This window comes from Pygoscelis adeliae, unplaced genomic scaffold (assembly GCF_000699105.1).
Source record: "Pygoscelis adeliae isolate BGI_AS28 unplaced genomic scaffold, ASM69910v1 Scaffold43, whole genome shotgun sequence".
NCBI lineage: Eukaryota > Metazoa > Chordata > Aves > Sphenisciformes > Spheniscidae > Pygoscelis > Pygoscelis adeliae.
The window spans coordinates 3,252,503-3,272,905 of NW_008824538.1; the positions used below are offsets into that span (position 1 = coordinate 3,252,503).

General features: G+C 38.5%; 1 protein-coding gene across 1 annotated transcript in view; it reads left to right on the plus strand.

Annotated features, from left to right (window-relative positions):
• Positions 1–20,022, plus strand: part of KLHDC1 (kelch domain containing 1) — a 28,658-nt gene extending 8,636 nt beyond the window's left edge. The window contains exons 7-13 of the mRNA XM_009321644.1: positions 2,204–2,287; positions 8,461–8,519; positions 13,194–13,306; positions 14,080–14,152; positions 18,475–18,559; positions 18,900–18,952; positions 19,077–20,022. Coding sequence (XP_009319919.1) covers positions 2,204–2,287; positions 8,461–8,519; positions 13,194–13,306; positions 14,080–14,152; positions 18,475–18,559; positions 18,900–18,952; positions 19,077–19,251 — 642 coding nt within the window. The 3' untranslated portion in view covers positions 19,252–20,022. The remainder of the gene's footprint in view (positions 1–2,203; positions 2,288–8,460; positions 8,520–13,193; positions 13,307–14,079; positions 14,153–18,474; positions 18,560–18,899; positions 18,953–19,076) is intronic.
• Positions 20,023–20,403: the final 381 nt, after the last annotated feature.

Consider the following 20,403-nt stretch of genomic DNA (forward strand, 5'->3'; position numbering starts at 1 on the left):
TCCCTCTGGATGGCATCCCGTCCCTCTGGCATGTTGACTGCACCACTCAGCTTGGTGTCATCTGCAAACTTGCCGAGGGTGCACTCGATCCCCCTGTCTATGTCACTGATGAAGATATTAAACAGTACCGGTCCCAATACAGACCCCTGCGGGATGCCACTCGTCACCGATCTCCATCTGGACGTTGAGCCCTTGACCATTACCCTCTGGATGTGACCATCTAACCAATTCCTCACCCACTGGACAGTCCACCCATCAAATCCATACCTCTTCAGTTTAGAGAGAAGGATGTTGTGGGGGACCGTGTCAAAGGCCTTACAGAGGTTCAGATAGATGACATCTGTAGCCCTTCCCGTGTCCCCTGATGTAGTCACTCCACCATAGAAGGCCACTAGGTTGGTCAGGCAGGACTTGCCCTTGGTGAAGCCATGCTGGCTGTCTCAAATCACCTCCCTGTCCTCTATGTGCCTTAGCATATCTTCCAGGAGGATCTGTTCCATGATCTTCCCAGGCACAGAGGTGAGGTATTCTGTATCTAGGGGATAGTTTTGAGATAAAGCTTTTTATTCAGGCTTTAAGACAACTTGTTGGGAATATAAAATTACTGTCAGTGATCCGTTACTGGAAAGACAAGGCACTGGAATACTCCAGAAAACCATTTAGTAGGAATACCAGAGTGGTGCTGAGGAACGGGGTGTGGAGGTGGTTTGGTGGCTCCTCACAAAGCAAGCTTGGGTCCTCCGGAATGGATTATGGTGGTTATACCGACTTTGGGTATCCTTGTAGGCCCTGCCAGGGCTTTGGATATGGAACAGTTTCATGGCTGGAGCACAGCCATTAACCCAGGCCAGCTCCGTATTCATCCTGTGTCACACCTAGCAAAGGCCTTCTGGAATGAAGCGAAGGTCTTTGGGGAGTGCATGGTAGAAACACGTGAAAGGTTTTAATGGTGCCAAACTGAGGTGAACAAACCTCGTTTATCTGAACTGTTTTGATATGAAGCCTTTTGGTTGACCGTATCTGTGTATAATTAATCTGCAACATGGATAACCTATCACAGATAACTGAGGGTTGACCACATGAGAGATTAAGGTCTGCCTGGGGATTTCTTCCTTTCCCCTGCCTCCCCCTTTTCATAAAGCTGATAGGTCAGTGTGAAGGATAGTATGTTGGGCTGAAAGAACAATAGTAGTCTTGAAATCTAGTCTCTCTTGACTCACTATTCAGCTTTCACAGACTTAAAGAAGGCGAGGGGAGAGATAGTAAACTCTGTATTGCTAATTCAGGTCTCCAGTTCTTCTTTGTGAAGTAAAGATAGATGTTTAGTATGCGAGGAGTTGCTGTATTCCCTTCAAGAGTTAATGCTGAAAAATCTTTTGAACAAGTATCTCCCAGTCATGCTGTATCGTTAGAATAAACAGATGAGATATTCTTCAGCAAATATGTTATTTTAATAGTCTTCCAAAGGAGCATGTATACTTACTTTCCCAGTAAAATACTAATGCACACATTTCCATTTATTGATATTAATATGATAGTATACTATAAAGGTTCATAAAATCCTGGTGAGTTTACGTAAGAACTCAGTAGAAGTAGTATACGGTAATGAGTGTCTGACACTATTTTATGGTCTCTATAGGATGTTCTAAAATTCCTATAAAACTAAATGCAAAAAATGAAATTGCCATTGAAAAGTAAAATCCAGTTTTGATATCTTTATTTCTGATTTACACAGGGAATACTTTTTGGCATGTGGCTATTGGATGTAACATCAAATTTTAAGATCTGATTTCCAGGGATTTTTGTACCAGTATCCTGATGGTTTGCACTTTGGAAAAATAAAGTTGCAGAGGACATACCAACAATAACTGATGTGTTACTGTAATTTTATGTTTAGGAATTAAAGATAAATTAATTGAATTTCACTGAAGTAAAGTAATGATAAATCAGACCAAGAGGGAATATATTAAACATTAGCTACTGAGGGAACTCAACTAAAACTGTCCTTGGCAAATATGTATCATTTCTAATGTCTGTGGAGTCTTGGACATGACTACAAATTATTTCCTTTTCAAGTTGCAGTTCTGTCAGCATATTGATGCATGTTGGCCTTACTTTTGCAATCTCTGTGATACTGACTTGCCAATATCCTCGGCTGGCGCTTTGATGATGTTCTGAAGGATCTTATTTTGTTTTTTTCCAGGGTGGAGATCCACCTCAGCCTCGAGCAGCTCATACATGTGCTGTGCTGGGAAATAAAGGTTACATCTTTGGAGGACGAGTGCTGGTTAGTGTTTAATTAAAACATTTTATTGGCAGTAATATTATTTTCTTAGCAGTTATTTTTTTTTATAGCAAATTATTTTTGTAGTAGAAAAAAATCCAACGTGCCTTTGGCCTAACCTGTATGTTAGGGGTGTTGAATCTAGGATGTTTCTTTTCATCCCCCTCTACCTTACAAAAAGAAGAGTCTGTCTTTGTCTGTAGTATTAATGATGAAGCATACATTGTCCCAAAAAGTGAAAAAACAGATGACTGTATGGTAAATGCAAACGTTTATAAATCAACAAAAATGGTTGATGTGTGCGTAACCTCTGTAGGAGATGGTTCTTTGAGAGTGGAGCAAAAGCAAGCCTGATGATAGACCAGGTTTAAATAAATGATGAGATGCTAGCATTCTGTGCTTGCTACAGCTAGGCAGATTTATACATCAAACCTGCTGGCCTTTTTTCCCCATTTCACTCAATGAAATGCTAGCAAGTAGTAAATGTAACTGGGATTTTAGCTTGTGCTTACCTCCCCCCCCCCCCCCCCCGCTAAAGAAAGAGGAAATGTGTAAGAGCAGTCAATTATTCACATATACATCTCTCATACCCTGATGTTTACCTTCTGGGAAAGTGAAGTTCAGAATAGCTGTTGGGATACAGTATTTTATATTTACAGTTGCAACATGTGGTTCTGAATGGTAGGAAAGAACAGATTGCAGTTGGCTTTACAATTTAAACTTTTGTCATTTTTTTGCACATAAGTGACTGAAATACAGATGTCTGGAGGAGCAGCATGTGATTATAATGTCTGGATACAAAGGTATCAGTCTCCCTACCTTCAAGCTGGTACAGGATGCTGCAGCGTGTTATTTGATAGCACAGGCCACTGCAGGCACAAGTCATTCCAGTCCTGTTAAGCTTCTCCTCTGCTCTCTGAATGTCAGTTCTGCAGTCTCAGTCTTTACCTTCAGCATGCTCTGTGCTCTTGATCCAAAATATGTGAAGCACACCATAGAGATTGCTGTTAACAGCTTTATTCTGTGCATCCACTATAAGCTCTTTACTGCAAGAGTAAGGCTTGTATTTGCTTTCTTGATAGTTGATCCAAGACTGTACCATTTAATACACTGTGGGAGGATCTTAAATCTGTTGTCCCTTAGGTAATAGTCAAAGGCAGCGTAAGAGCTGTCTGTATAGAATGCAATCAGTGCATATTTAAATCGAGGCTAGATTCTTGCTATATAATCTTAGCTCTTCCTAGCTCTTTTTAACTTAAAAAAAAAAAAAAAGTCATAGGCATCATCCCCCTGGTTATCTGTACCTAACAAACTTGAAGCCACCACTGGTAAGCAAAGAGATACTAAAACCTCTCAGCAACACACTGAATTTTTCTAGTACTACTTAGAGGAGATTTTCTCTTCAGTTCTTCTCTGCTGGAGCATTAATGTAAGAATTTAAGCCTGAGGCAGCAATCCAATACAAAAAACATATTCCTGTCTTATGTCTGAAAATAAGGATGGGAGCAGGTAGTCTTAACTAATGCAGGCTCCCCTATCGTTTGTAAATTTTTTGCAAGGGTAGTTTCTTTATGGGCTGGGAAGCGTACCAACTCTTTTTAGAACTGTTGCAAAAGCATAGGGAAGATAGTATTTTTAAAGGTCTCAGTAGGAGCTGGAGTTTATCAGGAATGTGAGAAACAGATTCTGTAAGGCAAGTGAAAAAACCTCCTAATTTAAGTTACTGTGTACTCTTCCACGTTTTTTAAAATTTAAGTGTTTAGCTCATTTTACCTACAGCTAATTTAGAGCATTTAATCATATTCAGCTAAAGGATGAGACTTGATGGTTTCTATCTCTACTACTATGAAAAGTAACAGTGAAGAAGCTTTTGAAAGCCCTCAGTGCTGTGTTTCTATAGTTTTGTTGTATGAGAGAGAAGGAATTAACCGTTGGTTGGAAATGCCCTACAATGAACATAAGCCAGCTTCATCTTGGAAAGCTGCCCTAACCTAAACCCTGTATTCTCAACTACTTCCAAATAAAAGAGTGTAAAATTACACTTTGTTCCCTATCCCCTGTTTCTCATGCTGTAAAAGCTGTACTCTAATGCAGTGGTGTTCTCGGGGAAAGTCTACAGTTCTGTTACAAAATGGCTTACTCCTGCTTGCTCAGACAGAAACCAGACATACAGATCAAGGCAGGTTCAGACTGGTCACACAATGTCCAGCCAGTGTTTCAGTTTGAATTGCCTCCCACAGCTGCAGGAAGTTTTTACCCAAGTACCTTTTCAGAGCAATAAGAAAAGAAAGTAAATTGATCCTGTTTATTCTTACCATTCTGCATTATGTGTTACGTGGCCTTTCATACAGGCTCACGATCTCTGGAATTGTTGCTAAAGCCCCACCTCTTGACTGAGAGAGAACTGCACGCAGTAGCTTCCAGAGCTGTAGGTTTAGACAAACTTGATTTGCAAATAACTAAGGAACTAAAGGGATATTAGAAGTGATTGAAAAAGTATCTAGTCTTACTTGAATCTTGTGTGTCAGGGTTAGCCATGCCAGGCTAAGTAAGTGAGCCCTGTGCCTCTGCTATGGACTTGCTCTTTCGTGTCTGCTGTATAAATGAACTCTTGCTAACCACAGCTGAACTGAATCCTGCTCCTCATTTAGCAAGCCTGCAGACATGAGAGGGAAAGAAGCCTAGATGCGAAGAAGCAAACATGCAGCTCAGGACCTTCTGGCTTACCATTTATTTCTGAACGCTTCCTCAGCCTTCAAAGCCTTGCTCCCTCTGGCTTTTTGTTAGCAAGGGCTATCTCTGTGTGCTGCAGAGGTCTTCACACCAGAAACAGAATAGCATTGAGTGTCGTGTCTGAGCTAGTTAGGGTTGCTGTGCTGTGCCTGTTGCAACTGAACTGCTTTGTAACTCAAGCTAGGATTCTCATGCAGCCTCTGCAAGTGAAATTATTGGTAAACTGGAGCTCGCCTGTCACTTCTCCACTGTGCTGTTGCATGATTAGATATGCCCTAAGAGGACATGCCCTCTGGCTTCTATTTAACTCTGACTATTTGACTACAGGATTCAAAAATACAAGGCGGCTCTGATCTGAAAAGGTTTTTCTCTTCCTCAGGTAGCATCAGCTTCCTTAATAACCATTTGCTAAATTTCATTGCTTGGGAACAATGTCAGAGAAGACTGAAATTTTGGAAAGCTATATTTAATTTTGTAGAAGAGCAGCAAGTGTAATTTTCACCTTAGTGATACTCTATTATTGATTCACTTTCTATCCTAGAAATAAATGGAAGGAAACTTACAGAGGTTAGGGAACATTCAGTGGGGCTTGAGGAATTAATATAAGTCATGAAACAGGAAGGGAAAGCTAAAGACATCAGAAAAACACTACATTTCCTGACAACAGGAGTAACTCCTCCCCAAAGGATGAAGTCTTGCATTTCTCCATAAATTAAGGAGCAAATACGGGGTTGCTCTGCTCCTCCTTCTCCTCCTAGTTCACCATAATACAAATCTTCCCAGGGAAAAGGCTCTACAAGGAACCAGAAAGGGCCAGGAAGTGTCATGAGGCTTCTCCTATTCATCTTTCTGGGAGGAAAGGGCACCTTTTTCCAAACTTGGAGCTAGAACTGGTAAAAGAAGATGATGATGATGATCAAAATCAATTGTACCAGGAATCATTTGAAAACAGGCTCAGAAGTATTATGTGGACTCTGTTCCTCCAGGTAAGCCCCCGAAAAAACAGAAATGGGAGAAAGTGGGAAAGAAGGAGAGTTAGTCCAAAAGTTGATGCAAGTCTCATGTTTGATTAAAGTGGAAAGTTTTCATGTAAAGAATGGTGAAGTAATAAAACAAAGTCTTTCCAGCAGCTCTTCACACATCTGATGCCTTAATGTATGCATGTTTATATTTCCTGTTATCCTTTCTGTCACTGAAGATCAGAAGATACATTGAACTGCAGTCCTTCTCTTCCAAAGATTTGAGCTGTAATAGCTGTTTGATTGTAAATCTCAGAATGGAGAGCTGCACAGAGTTTACTGTAACAGCAGTGAGCTGTAAATATGTCGCCCTTAATGCCTTTCGTCATGCTAGAAAGCTAATCCTGAGACAAAGCAGATCCTGGTTAATGTTTACTAGGCTGCAAATAAATGAACATGCCATAGATAAGTAGGATGTCTAAGGAGTCCTTGTAGCTCAAAGGGAAATGCAAACCCTCTTATGAGGCTTAAGAATTAAGAATCATTTTAGGATTATCAGCTAAATGATTAAATATAGTAGGAAGCACTTAATACATGAGAAACTGCAAGAAAACTTTGCATATGGCAAGTGACGATACTATAACCTGACTGTGTGCTTTACAGTTTCCCAAATAAGGATCGGGTAGAAAGGCATTTTCATTTGTTAAAGCTATGTTAAAGGACTGAATCTTAGACATAAATGTCCAACTGATGCTGTGTTTTGAATTCAAAATGAGGTGGTTGTTATTATGCATCTGTCAATCTGTTGAATCATGAGAATGTAAAGATCATAATACATTGATTTCCCAGGGACCAAGAAACTGAAAACTACTCCGTCTTCTGCCTAATGCCTAGGAAAGGAAAGTCAGCGAGGAGGTCTTGAACAGGATCTTCTTGAAACCTTAATTTCCAAGACAACAGCAATTTTCTTTCTTCCCTTTCTTTAATAGATGTGCTCCATATCAAACTGTGTTATTCCAAGATGATTAAATATTTTTAGTTCTAGAGGCCAGGATGTTGCTTTTTCCCCACCCTACCCCCAGGTGTCTAGCTGTGTACAGGTACAGCAGAAGATACTCAGTAATTGCATTTTGCTTTCTGCTTGTATAATTTGTTCCTCATCTCCTTCAAAGCTATCTGAAGGAGCAGGAGACTGAATAGACTTGTCATGGAAGACAGATCTGTTCCACTAGCTGTCAGTTGGACCACACTTTATTGTTACATTCGCCCTCTTGCAGGGATAAAGTTTCTCAGGCAATGCGCAAAAGCCCTCACATTCTGCTTTTCTTTAGCCTATTGGCCTCTCTGAAGGCGTTTTCAAAATGCTAGTTAACGTCCTCTTCCCTTGGACAGAAAAGGGCTAGCATGTACTTGATCAGAGGAGGCCATAGCTATCCTGAAAACGTTGCTGTTTCCTGAAATACCCTGAGAGACTTTCCATAGCTCTGATGGACAGCTTTGGAAGTCTCTTAAACTCACTAACTGGCTGAGTTCTCAGGGGCAAAACTACTCCTATTCTGACTTAAATGACAAGTCTAGTTTCTGCCTCAAAGGATCTGCAAGCTGGAGAAAGGCTTATTCTAATAGATCTATGGACTACCCTAGGAGAAAAGAAATTGTAAGGTAAGGCAAGATACATTTCCCTACTTCTCAGATATTGTTTTGTAGTACCTAGGGGAATCACAAATATCAGTCAAGTGTATTGCGAGCCATTGAAAATACTGCTGCAATCTAAAGCAAAGAAATTCTTTCTTATATTCTCCCTGACCCGTTATGTGTCTAAGGTAGTTGCTTTCTTCATCTCAAAACACAGGCAGATATGCAAGTGTATTGATTTCCCATTGTTCTTATTGACACATTCTGTTATTTTTATGGCAAATGTTAAAGGGTCATAAAACCTTGTTGTTGCTAGTAGTAACTTTGTGAAAGGGCTTGCCTTCCGGAAAAGAGAGAAAAACACAAGATGTGATGAACTTTCTCTGGGATGTCATGTACTGAGTACAGTACCTACTAGAATACTTCAAGGAATAAGTGACCAGGCAGGAGGATGCATAGTTCTGATCAGAATGCAAAATAGTGAGAGGAAACTCTGTGTAGAGTATTACACCTGCAGTTACGTGCCACGAATTCTGTGGATGAAAATTGAATACATTTGCAGGAACTGAATATCACATAGTTCTTCACTATTAAACCTAAAATTGGCCCCATACTGCCATTGCATTACTGTAAATATTCCTGACAGGTGGTTTTCTGAGAGTTGCATGGGGTTTTTGAGAAGAAGTGCCTTTCATCTGCCACATAATAGAGTTGTTTTAAGGCACATGGGTACAGTTTTCTTCAAAATACTGTTACTTGGAATATTCTGTCCTGGGAAGACCTTGCTGAAATACTTTGTTCATTGTTTGCTTAATGTAACACCACTGGGATTTTATTTATTTGTTTTAGCAAACTAGAATGAATGATTTGCACTGCCTGAATTTAGACACTTGGACTTGGTCTGGAAGGTAGGTTTCTCTCTATAACACTTAAAGTTGAATGTAGCAGATTGAAACATATTGTTAAATAGTTCCAGTGCTAATTTTGTAGCTTTTCCAAGAGGAGAATGGGAGTTTGGGGACTATTTTAACAGCTGTTATATTGTGATTTCAATTTAATTTAATTTGATAGTGGTTACTAAGCTTTTTCTGTTCTGCACCAAAGCATTGATGATGCTATTTTAAGCACAGCATGTAGTGATTTGACATCCTCATTTTCAAGATGGGTACATTCATCCATATGGAATTTTAGTTTTGATGTCTTTTTGAATACTGTTTTTACTATCTATATTTGGCTCATTATGGTACAGAATGGGGAAAGATCTTCCCCCCCCAAGATAAGCATCTTAACTTGATTTTAAAAAAATGGTTAAAAGCATGACCTAAATATTTCAATTTTAAACTAAATCAGGTATCAGTATGCTTCCTAAGATTTGTTTGTTTGCATGTAGCATTTCTGATAGTGCCTACTAAACATGTAGAATCAGTGGATATATTGTTAGCTGATAGACAAACCAGGAGATAAACAGTAACTGATGGGTGATAACCACTGTTCCGTTCCTGTTCTCAACTTAACCTCATAGTAATTTCATAAGACCATGAAATACACCTTTCCTGAGTATGTATCAGTACTGATCCTGCTCCAGGCCTCTGGGTGCTTCATGCACCTATGATGGACATCTTTAATCACCTGTGACTGCTGATCTGATCCTGCACCAAGTGTGTTCCTCTGCCCTCTGAGCTGAGAGCAAAGCGAGGGAGTAGACACAATCCTCCATCCATTCTTTCTTGCTGCTGGTGGCAGCAGGACAAAGAAGTCCCACAGTGTCCTTTGAAAAAAACCTCTTTGAAGATTTCTTTAATTAGCACTTACGATTGACTAATCAGTTTAATTCCCCTTTTTCTTTGCTGGTTGTTCTAAAATTAACAATGTTCTACCTAAGTGAGAGCATTGTCCCTCTTAGACTGTGAACTTCACCTCTGAGTGGATTGATTATTCAGATTCTTGCTTTAGCTGCTTGCTTTTTTGTTGTTGCATGAGCAGTTGCTGTTTGGCTTGCTTTATATTGCTTTAAAGAAAGGAAACCTGTGACAGTTGAGTGACAAGTCAATGAGAGGAACTTCAAGCTCTGAAGGAGGAGTGTCAATGTCAAAGTTCTGTCTTAGTCCTCGTCAGCCAGTGTTCCCTTTTGTTTGGCATATGAAAGCTAGACTAAGTATGGTAATACTAAATGCAGCCATTCCTAAAAACTCAAGGTTGTTCCGATACCCGATTATTTCTATATTGTGATCCAAGAATAGCTCACAAGACTTACCCATGATTTAGTATAGACTCTGATCGTTACAAATTTAGGAGCCTACTATCCAGCCATTCTGTAGCACCTCTGCAAAGCGTCTTTGGGAGACTGAAAATAGAGATTTAAGAGGGACTGAAAAAAGAGATTTAAGAGATGAGGAAAAAAGGTGTGGTGGCACCTCGCAGGAGGTAAAGCGTTCATATTTATTCGTATCTAGAGAGGTAACTAATCAAAGGCTGGCCTTGTAGGAAGCTTCACAGGCCTGAGCCCTGTTCTTTCCTTGCTAAAGTGACTGATCTTATGGAAACCTGAGAAATATAATTCAGACTATCACAGATGGCAGAATTCAGATTAGCCATTGTCAACTGCAAATCGGGGGGGGGGGGGAAAGGGTTCCTAGGGCTAGATGATGTTTTCTCCAAATAATTTATTTGTGGCTATCAATTATCTACTGTGGTAAAATCATCTCATACAACCAGGCCACCTATTAGCATGCACAAACACACAATACGTCTTGGCGTGATTTCATCTCCTAATTGCAAGAGGAGCTAAAATCAGTGTATTTTTCAGGACAATATCAAATTAGTATTTCCATTTTGACTCCAGTTTACAGTATGCCTTTGCACGAATTGTTTGGAAAATTATTTCTGGCTACACGCTTCCTTTCATAAAATCAGTACTGGTGGCTGTATTAGAAATTGGGCATTTGTAGGGATCATCTCCAGTATAAAGAACTTGGTAGCAAAAGTCCCATGATTCCACACACAAACATGGTAAAATAAGACAGAATAGATAAACAGGCCAGGTTGTTTTTTCTCGCCTCTCTTTTTTTTGTGTGTGTCTGAAATTTATATAGCAAAGAAATGCTTGCTGAGACCAATAAAGTTATCTATTAAGAGTGTGAAGTACAGAAAGTCACTCTATCCTTTGAGTACCAGCAATAGTTTTGAATAGTTCTAATCAGACAATCTATTTCCGGCTGAAAACTGCCTCTAAAAAGCCCTAGTGTCATTCCAGTATTTTACAGGTGGGGAAATTCCTTCAGAATTGTTTGCTGTCACTGTGAGTATTTTCTCCTCGAGGTGTTTCTTGCAAGGAACTCTTCCTTTCTTATGCTATAAATTCCTTTCTGCTGAAATTTCTGATCTGATGATGAGTTAAAAGCTGGGCAGGACACAACCTTTCTGATCTTGATAACAGAATTATCTCAGCCGTTCTGCAGCTGCAGAGAGATTGCCTTTGATTGCCCATGTGAAATATCACCAAAAGAGACTTAAGGATTTAATACAGATTAGAAAGTTCGGCTGTCTGGATGCTGCTGACCAAGACAAGTTGACTGCAGGTGTTTTGAGGTTCTTCTGTAAAGTACAGATCTCCCAGCGAGGAGGGCTTGGTTTGTACAGTCCAACATTCAAATTCACTTGTTGGACATCCTCTCCTAAAGGAAAAATTCCAAATGCAGTGATGATTTTATTTAAAGCCCCATGGCTTTTCATTAACCAGTCATGTCAAGTTTTTTTCTTATTCAACTCTATGCAGGTTTCTTAAGGAATTGCATAATGTTAACCTATTAATCCCAGAATATCTTCCAGCATGAGATTGCAATATTTATTTTAGTTGCCACCACTCAGAAGTTACCTTACCTTCCCTGAGCTCCACTGACCTGTTATTCAAAATGTTCAATATTATGTTATTTCTGTTACTGTGATAATTTTTTTGGATCAGTAGCGTGAAAGATTGAAATGTTATCACCCATCAGTATCTGGTATATATTTTTCTAAACGTCAAAGCCTGTTGTGTCTCAGCACAGTCTGCCTCTTTTGCCAATTTTAGAAGCATCTTATACAAGAGTTGTGCAAAGCAGGCACTCAAACATTGTGACTTCGCTTCAACTTCAGTGCCAGATTTAGTAGGACAGTTTTGCAATCACTGTTTAATTAGCTATGATTCTTCAGTCTTTGCTTCCAGATGGAGAACTGTTTAGCAGTCACCAGTAGTGAAATTTCGCTAACTGAACTGCGGATGCCTGTATTACTCACCCTAGGCTTCCTCTGTGCTCAGTTAAGAGAAATAGGCACTTCTTGGGCATAAGACAACTGCTGCTAAGGTCGACATCTAAAATAAATCACAAGTTGTGCTTTTCAAGGACCTGTTTCTCTTCAAGGAAATATAGATGACTGTCTCTGCACTGTTCATATTGTAGATTGAGCACACATCTGTGTACATTACACTCGCCTCACTTTAGCAAAGGGGAGGAAAAATAAGTAACTGGTTCTTTGAGATAGTCTACCTGGATTGAACGTTCCTTTCTTACCAGCTCTGGACAGTCTCCGGCTAAGATTCTGACCCCACAGGAGAACTTACAGGTGTTTGCACCTGCTTTTTTCATCATCTTTCCAAAATGAAGACATACTGAGTGTGCGGTGGCCTAGATTCTTTGTGTCTAACTTTAGGTACTTCACAACAGAAGTTGCCTCTTTGCTTAGTATCAAGATAGTAGGTGAGCTGATGCCCTCTGGAGGTCCTTACTCTTCTCTGCTGGATCCTCCTGAGACAACTGTACACCTAAGTGCCTAAACTAAGATGATGTGAATTCAGGCCACCCACCCTAGGTAATCCCTTATGTTCAGGTTCTTTGCTGTTCAGATTCTCATCTCAAGCATACCTAATTGTGCAGCTAAAGTGAAATCCATAGCTAAAATCTGGAAGAACTATATTATTGTAACATGACCAGATTTTTAGAATAGTAAACCTACATCTGTTTTGTACTTAGGTATTTCACTTTTTACTAAAAACTATCTCAAAGTTTGGGTGACCCACCATTGTGTTAAAAGGCACAATGGTTGAAGAGGTAGTTGCTCCTGCATAAAAGGTAAAGCCACAATCCTTGTATCATTTAAGACCACTTTCCTAGGAGTGGAGAGACTGTAGCCCCTTGGGATTCATGAAATTTTATCTCAAATAACTGAGTCTGTTTACCTACATGTACTGTGCAGTTTATTTGAATATATAGGCCTTCCTTTGCTGTCCTAAGTGCCTTCAGTTGTGTGTTAAGGAGTGGCTTTAGTGATCTTAAGAAAACAAACAAAATAACAATCAATGCTTTTGTCCTTACATTGCTATTTACATAACCGATTGTTCAGAGAACAATTACTCCAGGAAATTACTTGGTTTAGATTTGAACACCGTTCTTCTCCGGAGTGAATTCAGATTGCGTAAGTGCAGCTCTTTCACTGGGAAAATAGCCAAGCTTGTTGTAGGACAAATTAATTAACTATTAAATTTTCTGGCAGGTTACTTTTCAGCATTCTTTGAAAAATTGTTTTTGTTTATTTGTTTCACCAAGAATTAATATCAGTGGAGAGAAACCAAAAGATCGATCCTGGCACACGTTGACTCCAATAGGAGATGACAGACTTTTTCTTTTTGGTGGACTAAGTTCTGATAATGTTCCTTTAAGTAAGTAATTTAGAGATTATAACTCTATTGTACAGTTTAGTACTAACCTTGTATAGTATGCACATTTGTTGTCTTTCTCAAACTACTTAGAGCTAAATCTTGTTACAGAATTTTCATGGCGCTTGAATATTTCTCTAGCTATCTTACTATTTTTATAGAAATGTAGGAGCACATTGAGTAGTACAGTGAGAACGTATGATAATAAATCTTCATCAAACTGTCTGTCATCTAAAAGAATAAAGGCAAGAGTCTCACGCATTCCGATATGAACAAGGGGTAACTTCTGATATCAATAGCAACTGCAGTAAGAAGATACAAATAATAATGTCAACATAATGTAGATTGGTGGATGAATAACAAATCACAGCTACAAAATGTTAACTAGGAAGTAGCATAGTCTTATGCAGAGTTCCTTTTCTAGAAAAGGCAACTTCTTTTCATGAAAAAATTTGACATTAGTGAAAACAGCTTTAAGTGTCACAGATATATTCCACTGGGAGGGGGTGATTTTCAAAGGGACATTGACCTGTTTTTTCAATATATCTAAAAGAAAAAAAGTAAGTGCATTTTAATTCCAGATTTCAATGCAGCGAGCGTTCTTTGACTGAATGGTTAAGTTAAATTACAAGAAAATTAAAAGATGCAAGTTAATGTAGTATGTTACTGTTATCTTAATATAATGTCCTCTTAGAACACAGAGCTTTTTGTATAAATAAATAAAAATGGCAATACTTTGTCCCAAGAAGAGTACTAATGTATGTTCTTATTTGTAGGTGATGGCTGGATTCACAGCATTACAACAAATGGATGGAAACAACTTACCCATTTGCCTAAGAGTAGGCCTAGGTATACAAAAATAGATAACGTTTGCTGAAATGTAGGCATTTTAAAAAACTAAGTAATTTTACATTATTGAACAGTCTTTTAAAACTACATTATAAGAATATTTTAGAAAATTAATGCAGTGTGATTAAATAGTTTGCTTTACTGACTTACCTTCCTTCATACCTGATACAGCATTATCACTTTCTATATTTGTTACAGTTGATGCTTACTTGCATTATGATGCTTACTTGCATTAAGAGATTTTTTGTGATGAAGGATCTGGGTGTCCAACTAACCTGGTATTCTATATCCAAATTATTTTTATATAAGAAAATGTGTATCACTTAACTTTTAAGGAATTAATAACCTGTGAGAATAATAAAAGTTGATTAATGTTGATACATTATTAGAAACATGGGAGAGACAACTATGAAAATGTTGATGCACCTTTCAGGATTCAAAAGTATTATAAAATACCTTGGTTGGTTTGTTTGGGTTTTTTTCCCTGAGCAGAAGCAGCTAATTATTACAGTTTTGCAAAACTGAATTTAGTACTAAACAGCACAGTAAATGACTGTGGAGTTTTGTTATTTTGAGGACTTAACTGCCAACCAAAAAGGACCTGGCTCTAGAATGTGTATTGGTCATACTGGCAACCATACTGTCTCTTCCAGACCCTGTTCCACTTCCCTCTCTAGGTTAAGACTACAGAGAAAGACTGATTCTTTCTGACTAAAGAAAGCAAGTTTCATGTTCTGAACCTGGAGGTTATTTAGAATTTGCCACTGAAAATGGGTGCTTGCTGTATCAAAGCACAGACTTTTTTTTTTTAAACAGTGTTTAAAGCATTCTCTGTATTTACAATGTAAATACTACTGAATTGATTTGCTGTAGATAGTAAATATTCAGTTTTTCATTAAATTCATTCTATACGTTCACCCAGGTACTCTCAGCACAAATTTATATCATTCTTTTAGCATAGCGTACAATTCTGGTCTGGCATTTGCATGCTTCCTGCCTTACGTTCTGTTTTCTGTTACTGAAATATCTTTACCTCAATTAATTTTCTTCCTGTTTTATCCTCTTCTAGGGTATCTTTTAAATATAACAGCACTGTTAGACCAAGTTTTCTGCTTTCTTACATTTCAGACTCTTCCAAGCCGAAATAAACTTATCCCTTAGCTTCATAGAATATTTTCTTTTTACGATCTGTGAACTGATATATGAAGGGACTGATGACTGCCTTAAATAACAAAGCACATCATTAGCAGTCAAGGATCATGTTTGTCTTCGTGTTCAGTTCTTTACATGGATGGTCTCATAAAAGTTAACTGCTGAAGTGGACTGCCTCGCCTTGTGTAATTATTCTTACTGGTGCATCATGAAAAAGGATCAGGAAGGGACAGAATGTGCTCTTTCTACAGGCAGCAGCCCAGGGAGCTGCAGCTCAGCCTTTACTCTGCAATTAAGCTGGAATAACGTTTGTGCCTCAGGTGGCGGTAGGGCTGGATGTTAGGGACCTGTGACTCTTGAGCTCCAGGTGGCCTTCAGGCAATTCAAGGGCAGATCCCATACTGGGGTAGAAAGTGGAACTGTCACTTGGCTGTGCTGGTAGAGAGGCTGTTGAGCAAGCCACCTTCCTTGCTGCAGCGGAAGCGCCAAAGAGGGTTCCTGAGATTGACACTGCTAAATTTGCTGAGGACTCTGCCGCACACACAGCCTAGACCCTCCTAAAAGCTTTTGGGTCACATGCTGACCAGTCTCAGAGCTCCTTCAAGTCCAAACGTGTCCTATGGTTCTCCACCATCTGAAGATTTTGGTATGCAGTTTGCAGGCTGAGGACAGTTGCGTTTCATTGACCTAGTTCTTTACTGAAGTAAATGACACCCCCTGTTTGTTTTTGGTTTTGGGTTTTTTTTTAAAGATGCTTCAATAACCTTTTTCAGGAAGACCTGGAAACATAGATAAAAGGAGCCATACCAAAAGCCTGTCTATATATTGAACTAGTTTGAGTGTGAAGTACTTGTACCATAATTGTATCCCTGTTCTTACACAGGATTACTGCAGGATCTCTGCAGTAGTTTACTGAGTAATCTCTCAAAAAGGTGTAAGTCAGTTCTATTGCTCATATGACTTTACAGCAGGACTTAAAATGCACTGCCAATAATACATATATGGGTACTTCTTTTATATATTTCTATTATTTTATAATAATACACAGTATATCACACATGCATTAGCGTATTTTCCTGATGCTTCTGCAAATTTGATTCCCTCCTTAAATTCTGTAATGAACAATTTCCTTCAACCTTCATTTTTAGTAATTTCTAAAACATTGTCTTCCAGGTTATATATCTGTGATTCTGTATTGGTAGAAAATATACTTCTTCTTTCTGTCCATCAACTGTACTTCAGCTAACATTTTGCATGCCAGGTTAAAATACAGAACAAATTGTATATTTAACTTAGATTCCCAGTGTTTTCATTACAATGTAATTCTGTTATTCTAGTTAGAAGAGCTGTGTAAAAAGGTTACATCAATTCAGCATCTGTATAATTTAAATAACATGCTTTATTAGAATGTTTAGGTGATAAGTTAGAGGAGCTGTGAGAGGACATAAACTCTGTCAGTCTGTAGAAAAAGCATCAGGTTGCGAGCTAGGATGTCAACAAAGTCAAGGCAGGAAAGGCTTCCCAGTGTTCTTCGGTGATGAAGTCCAGGCCAGAGTTTTCCTAATGCAGATAAGGCAGAGACAGATCTATCTACAGGTATGAGGAAGAGAAAAGGTGGGATACAGTTTAGCCTAAGGAGAGCGGTGAATAATTACTGATATGAATGGAGTAAGAAAGTGAGAACGTTTACTCTTGCGTGAAAGTTCTAGCGGTGCATCTTATTTTGGTTAAGTAGACTTAAAGGGCCAGAGCTCTGTGGTGATAATCATCTTGTGATATTTGCTTCAGTGGTGATACACCAATAGAAAAATTATAGAGTTTGACCTGCTAATAATAAAAAGTAAATCTAGCAAGGTATAGCTGCTGCAGTAGCAGAATCTTTGTTAAAGCAAGATTATGCAAGTCAGGTTTTATTTTGGTTTTTTGTTTGGTTTTGGTTGTTTTTTTTTTTTTAATACCATGTGCTTTTATATGCACAACACAAAACTTAACTTGTGGGAGTGATGTAAGTAATTGACACACAGAAAATGATCCCCAGGAATCTTTGGGGGAAGTGTAAAACTGAAACAGGATAACTTGTGTTCTGAAGCTCTCATCCTAGTGTTCAGGGATAAGAGTCAGTACTGAAAACCCCACAATCTTAAAGCCATTAGAATTGTAGTTACGAATTAAAGAAATAGCGGAAAATTTAAAAAGAAAAAAAAGAAAAAAAAGAAAATCTGTTCTTGGCAAAAGCTTGTTTTGTTATAGTTCTTTTGTTTTCTAAAAATTTTCCACTGTAACGTTTTGTTGAAGTAGTGATACCTAAGACAAAGTATATATAACTAAAGTACAGAAAAGTCAAATAAGGACAAAAATATATTGGTCTGTAGGAAATGTAATCATTCAGCAAAACTCTCATGAGATGGATAGTCACATTGCTCTCTCCTTTTATGTTGTTAAAGAAATTAGTAATACCGTATTTTAAGGTATTGTTTTTTACCTCTGAAGACTGTTGAAGTAATGTCTTTGTCTTGGTTTCCTAAGAAGTAAGGGTTACGTTACCGTGCTCTGTGCACGTATGGCTGCCTCTCCTGCCCGTGTACGTACGTTTTGAATCAATTGACCCATTTCAGTAATACCTGACAAAGAAGTAGGAAGCTCAGAGGTACTAAGTCCCAACATACTCTGTGCAAATAAATGGCCAAACAGAAAAGAGAGACGCTCGTAATCGCTTCGCTCCAGTGAGCGCTCGGTGCTTGTTCTCCATTCTTCTATAAGAACGGAAGGTCTGCCTCGAGACACGGGTTGATAAAGAACAGGCTTTATTGTTTCTGCAGCTCACAGAGCAACTTGTAAATACATTACTTAAAATTGTAAAATTCTCCTGGGTAAGTAGTGAGGCCGGTAAGACTTCAAGGCTCTGTGCATAAATAGTGGAATCACAGGATTAGAAAAGTGACCTTTCCATTTTAGTTAAAAGGAACTTCTATCCTTATAGCAAAAGAGCCTTTTGAAAAGAAACTTGAATATGAAGAATGGAGGAGAGTCTGTGAAGTGAAGAGGTTACTATGCAAGTAAACTTACAGCTTCTCTGAAACCCTTAAAAACATTTAGTTTTTAGATTTGTTTTGCTGGTAACACGACTTGCATGTGCTTGCATGACTGACTATTTATAATTTTATTTCTAGATTGTGGCATACAGCCTGCCTTGGAAAAGAAGGAGAAGTCATGGTGTTTGGTGGAAGCAAAGATGACTTGCATTTCATGGACACAGTCAGTAAACTGAATAATGAAATCCTAGCACTATAATAATTAAAATTGAAATAAAATAAAGTTGATACAGTTGCTGACACTATTGGGTTCATTCATATCATATGGTGTTGTGAGATGTGACCTTAGGTGTTCTTGGAAAGTAATTTATGAGGGTGTTTTCCTGCCCTTGTTAGGCTCATAAAAAGGAATTTGTTATTCAGATTTTTTATAAATAATTATTTAAGTATTCTCACTTTTAAATTATGCATGTGGTAATAAAAGTTACCTTAATCGAGAAAATAGCAGTATTTCTGAGATAAGCTGTTTGTCACTTTAATGGTGGTTTTTTTCTGTTGGTCAGGGTCACTGCAGTGACTTGTTGATATTTCAGACTCAACCGTATTCACTCCTGAGGTGAGTTGACGTTATTGGCACAAAAAGTCTGGTGTAAATCGTGATGGCACTGTGGTCTTTAGGTTATAGACCATTTACTTAAATCTTTTTTTTCTTTTTTCTTTTTTCCCCCCTCCTTCTTCAGGTTGTGTCTCGACTGCATTGGTAAAAACGCAGCTCTCTTAAAGAATCAAATACCATGCTTGCCGTCGAAACTTTTGCAGCAAGTGCTGAAAAAAGTAACCTTCTGGGCTGCAGTTCACCACCGGCAAGAGAAGAAAGCTGAAACTGAAAGGCAAAGTCAGCTAAACACCACATGAACAATGGCAGCAAAACTGTTGAACGCTTTGGTTTATTTACGGCGTACAGCAAAGTCTTTTGTTAGTGAACTTTACTAATGCTACAGAACAACTGTATGTTAAGCTGAGTTTCTAAGTGAAGTCTGAGAACAAAGAAATCCTTTTTATGGAAGTCTCTTTTGTTTTCTGCATTATAGAAAACCGATGAAACTTCATTTGTATATATTGTTAACTTCTGCTGTTGTGGTCTTAATGAGACGGTCCATACAACTTGTTCTTTTTGAAGGCGACAGATGATACAAAATGTTTTCTCTTGGATAAAATACGGCTTAAGTCTAAAATCTTATTACAGCCTTATCACATCAGCCTTTCTGAAAAGGTAAAATTAGTTCAACGCGGTATCTTTGGAAGATTCACACTTGTCAGTCTTGAGAAAGGTAACTCATGTGCTAACGCCACCGAATCAGATTATTTGATTCCACCAGACTCTGTCATCTGGCCATCTCGTCAGATGATGGAGCCAGGCGTCTTAACTCGAAGTAGGAAAATCACTAAGCTAACCATGGAACCTGCAGAAAAAGCTGCGACGAGCAGCGTTACCGTTTGTATAGGAAAGCTTACACGCCGTTCATAATATGGTTTTACTATGTTTCTGTAATCAATGAGTCCTTTTTGAAATAGGTTGTATATTGTATTTTGGATGTGTAAAGTTTATATTTAATTCTTGTTTAAAAAAATGCTTATTTATTGTTTAAAAAGAGCATATGTAGTACTTGCTATTTTTCTGTTTCAAATATTTAGTTAACAGGAGCACAGTCATTAAAATTTTATAATAGAGAGTTGAATCGAGACCCATTTTGACTAGTTTTTGGCATTTTTACAATCTGCAAAACGTATTTAATCGGGGAAAGGAGCTTCCGGAGCAAACTTACATCACAAAGGCAAGTTTTGTGACTGGGTATTGTAGCGGAGCCGTATTTTTGTATTGTTAAACGTAAGCATTCGGTATTAGCCTGGTGCCTTTTTTTTTTTTAACCGCGAAGTTGTGACCTCTCGGTTAACGTGGTTTTCTCTTGACAAAGAAACACCCCAGCGCTCTTCTTGGTCCCCCGGTTTTCTTTCGGGGGGCGGGAGGTTCAGGTAAGGGGCCGCAGCGTTGCCGTCTTCCATCTC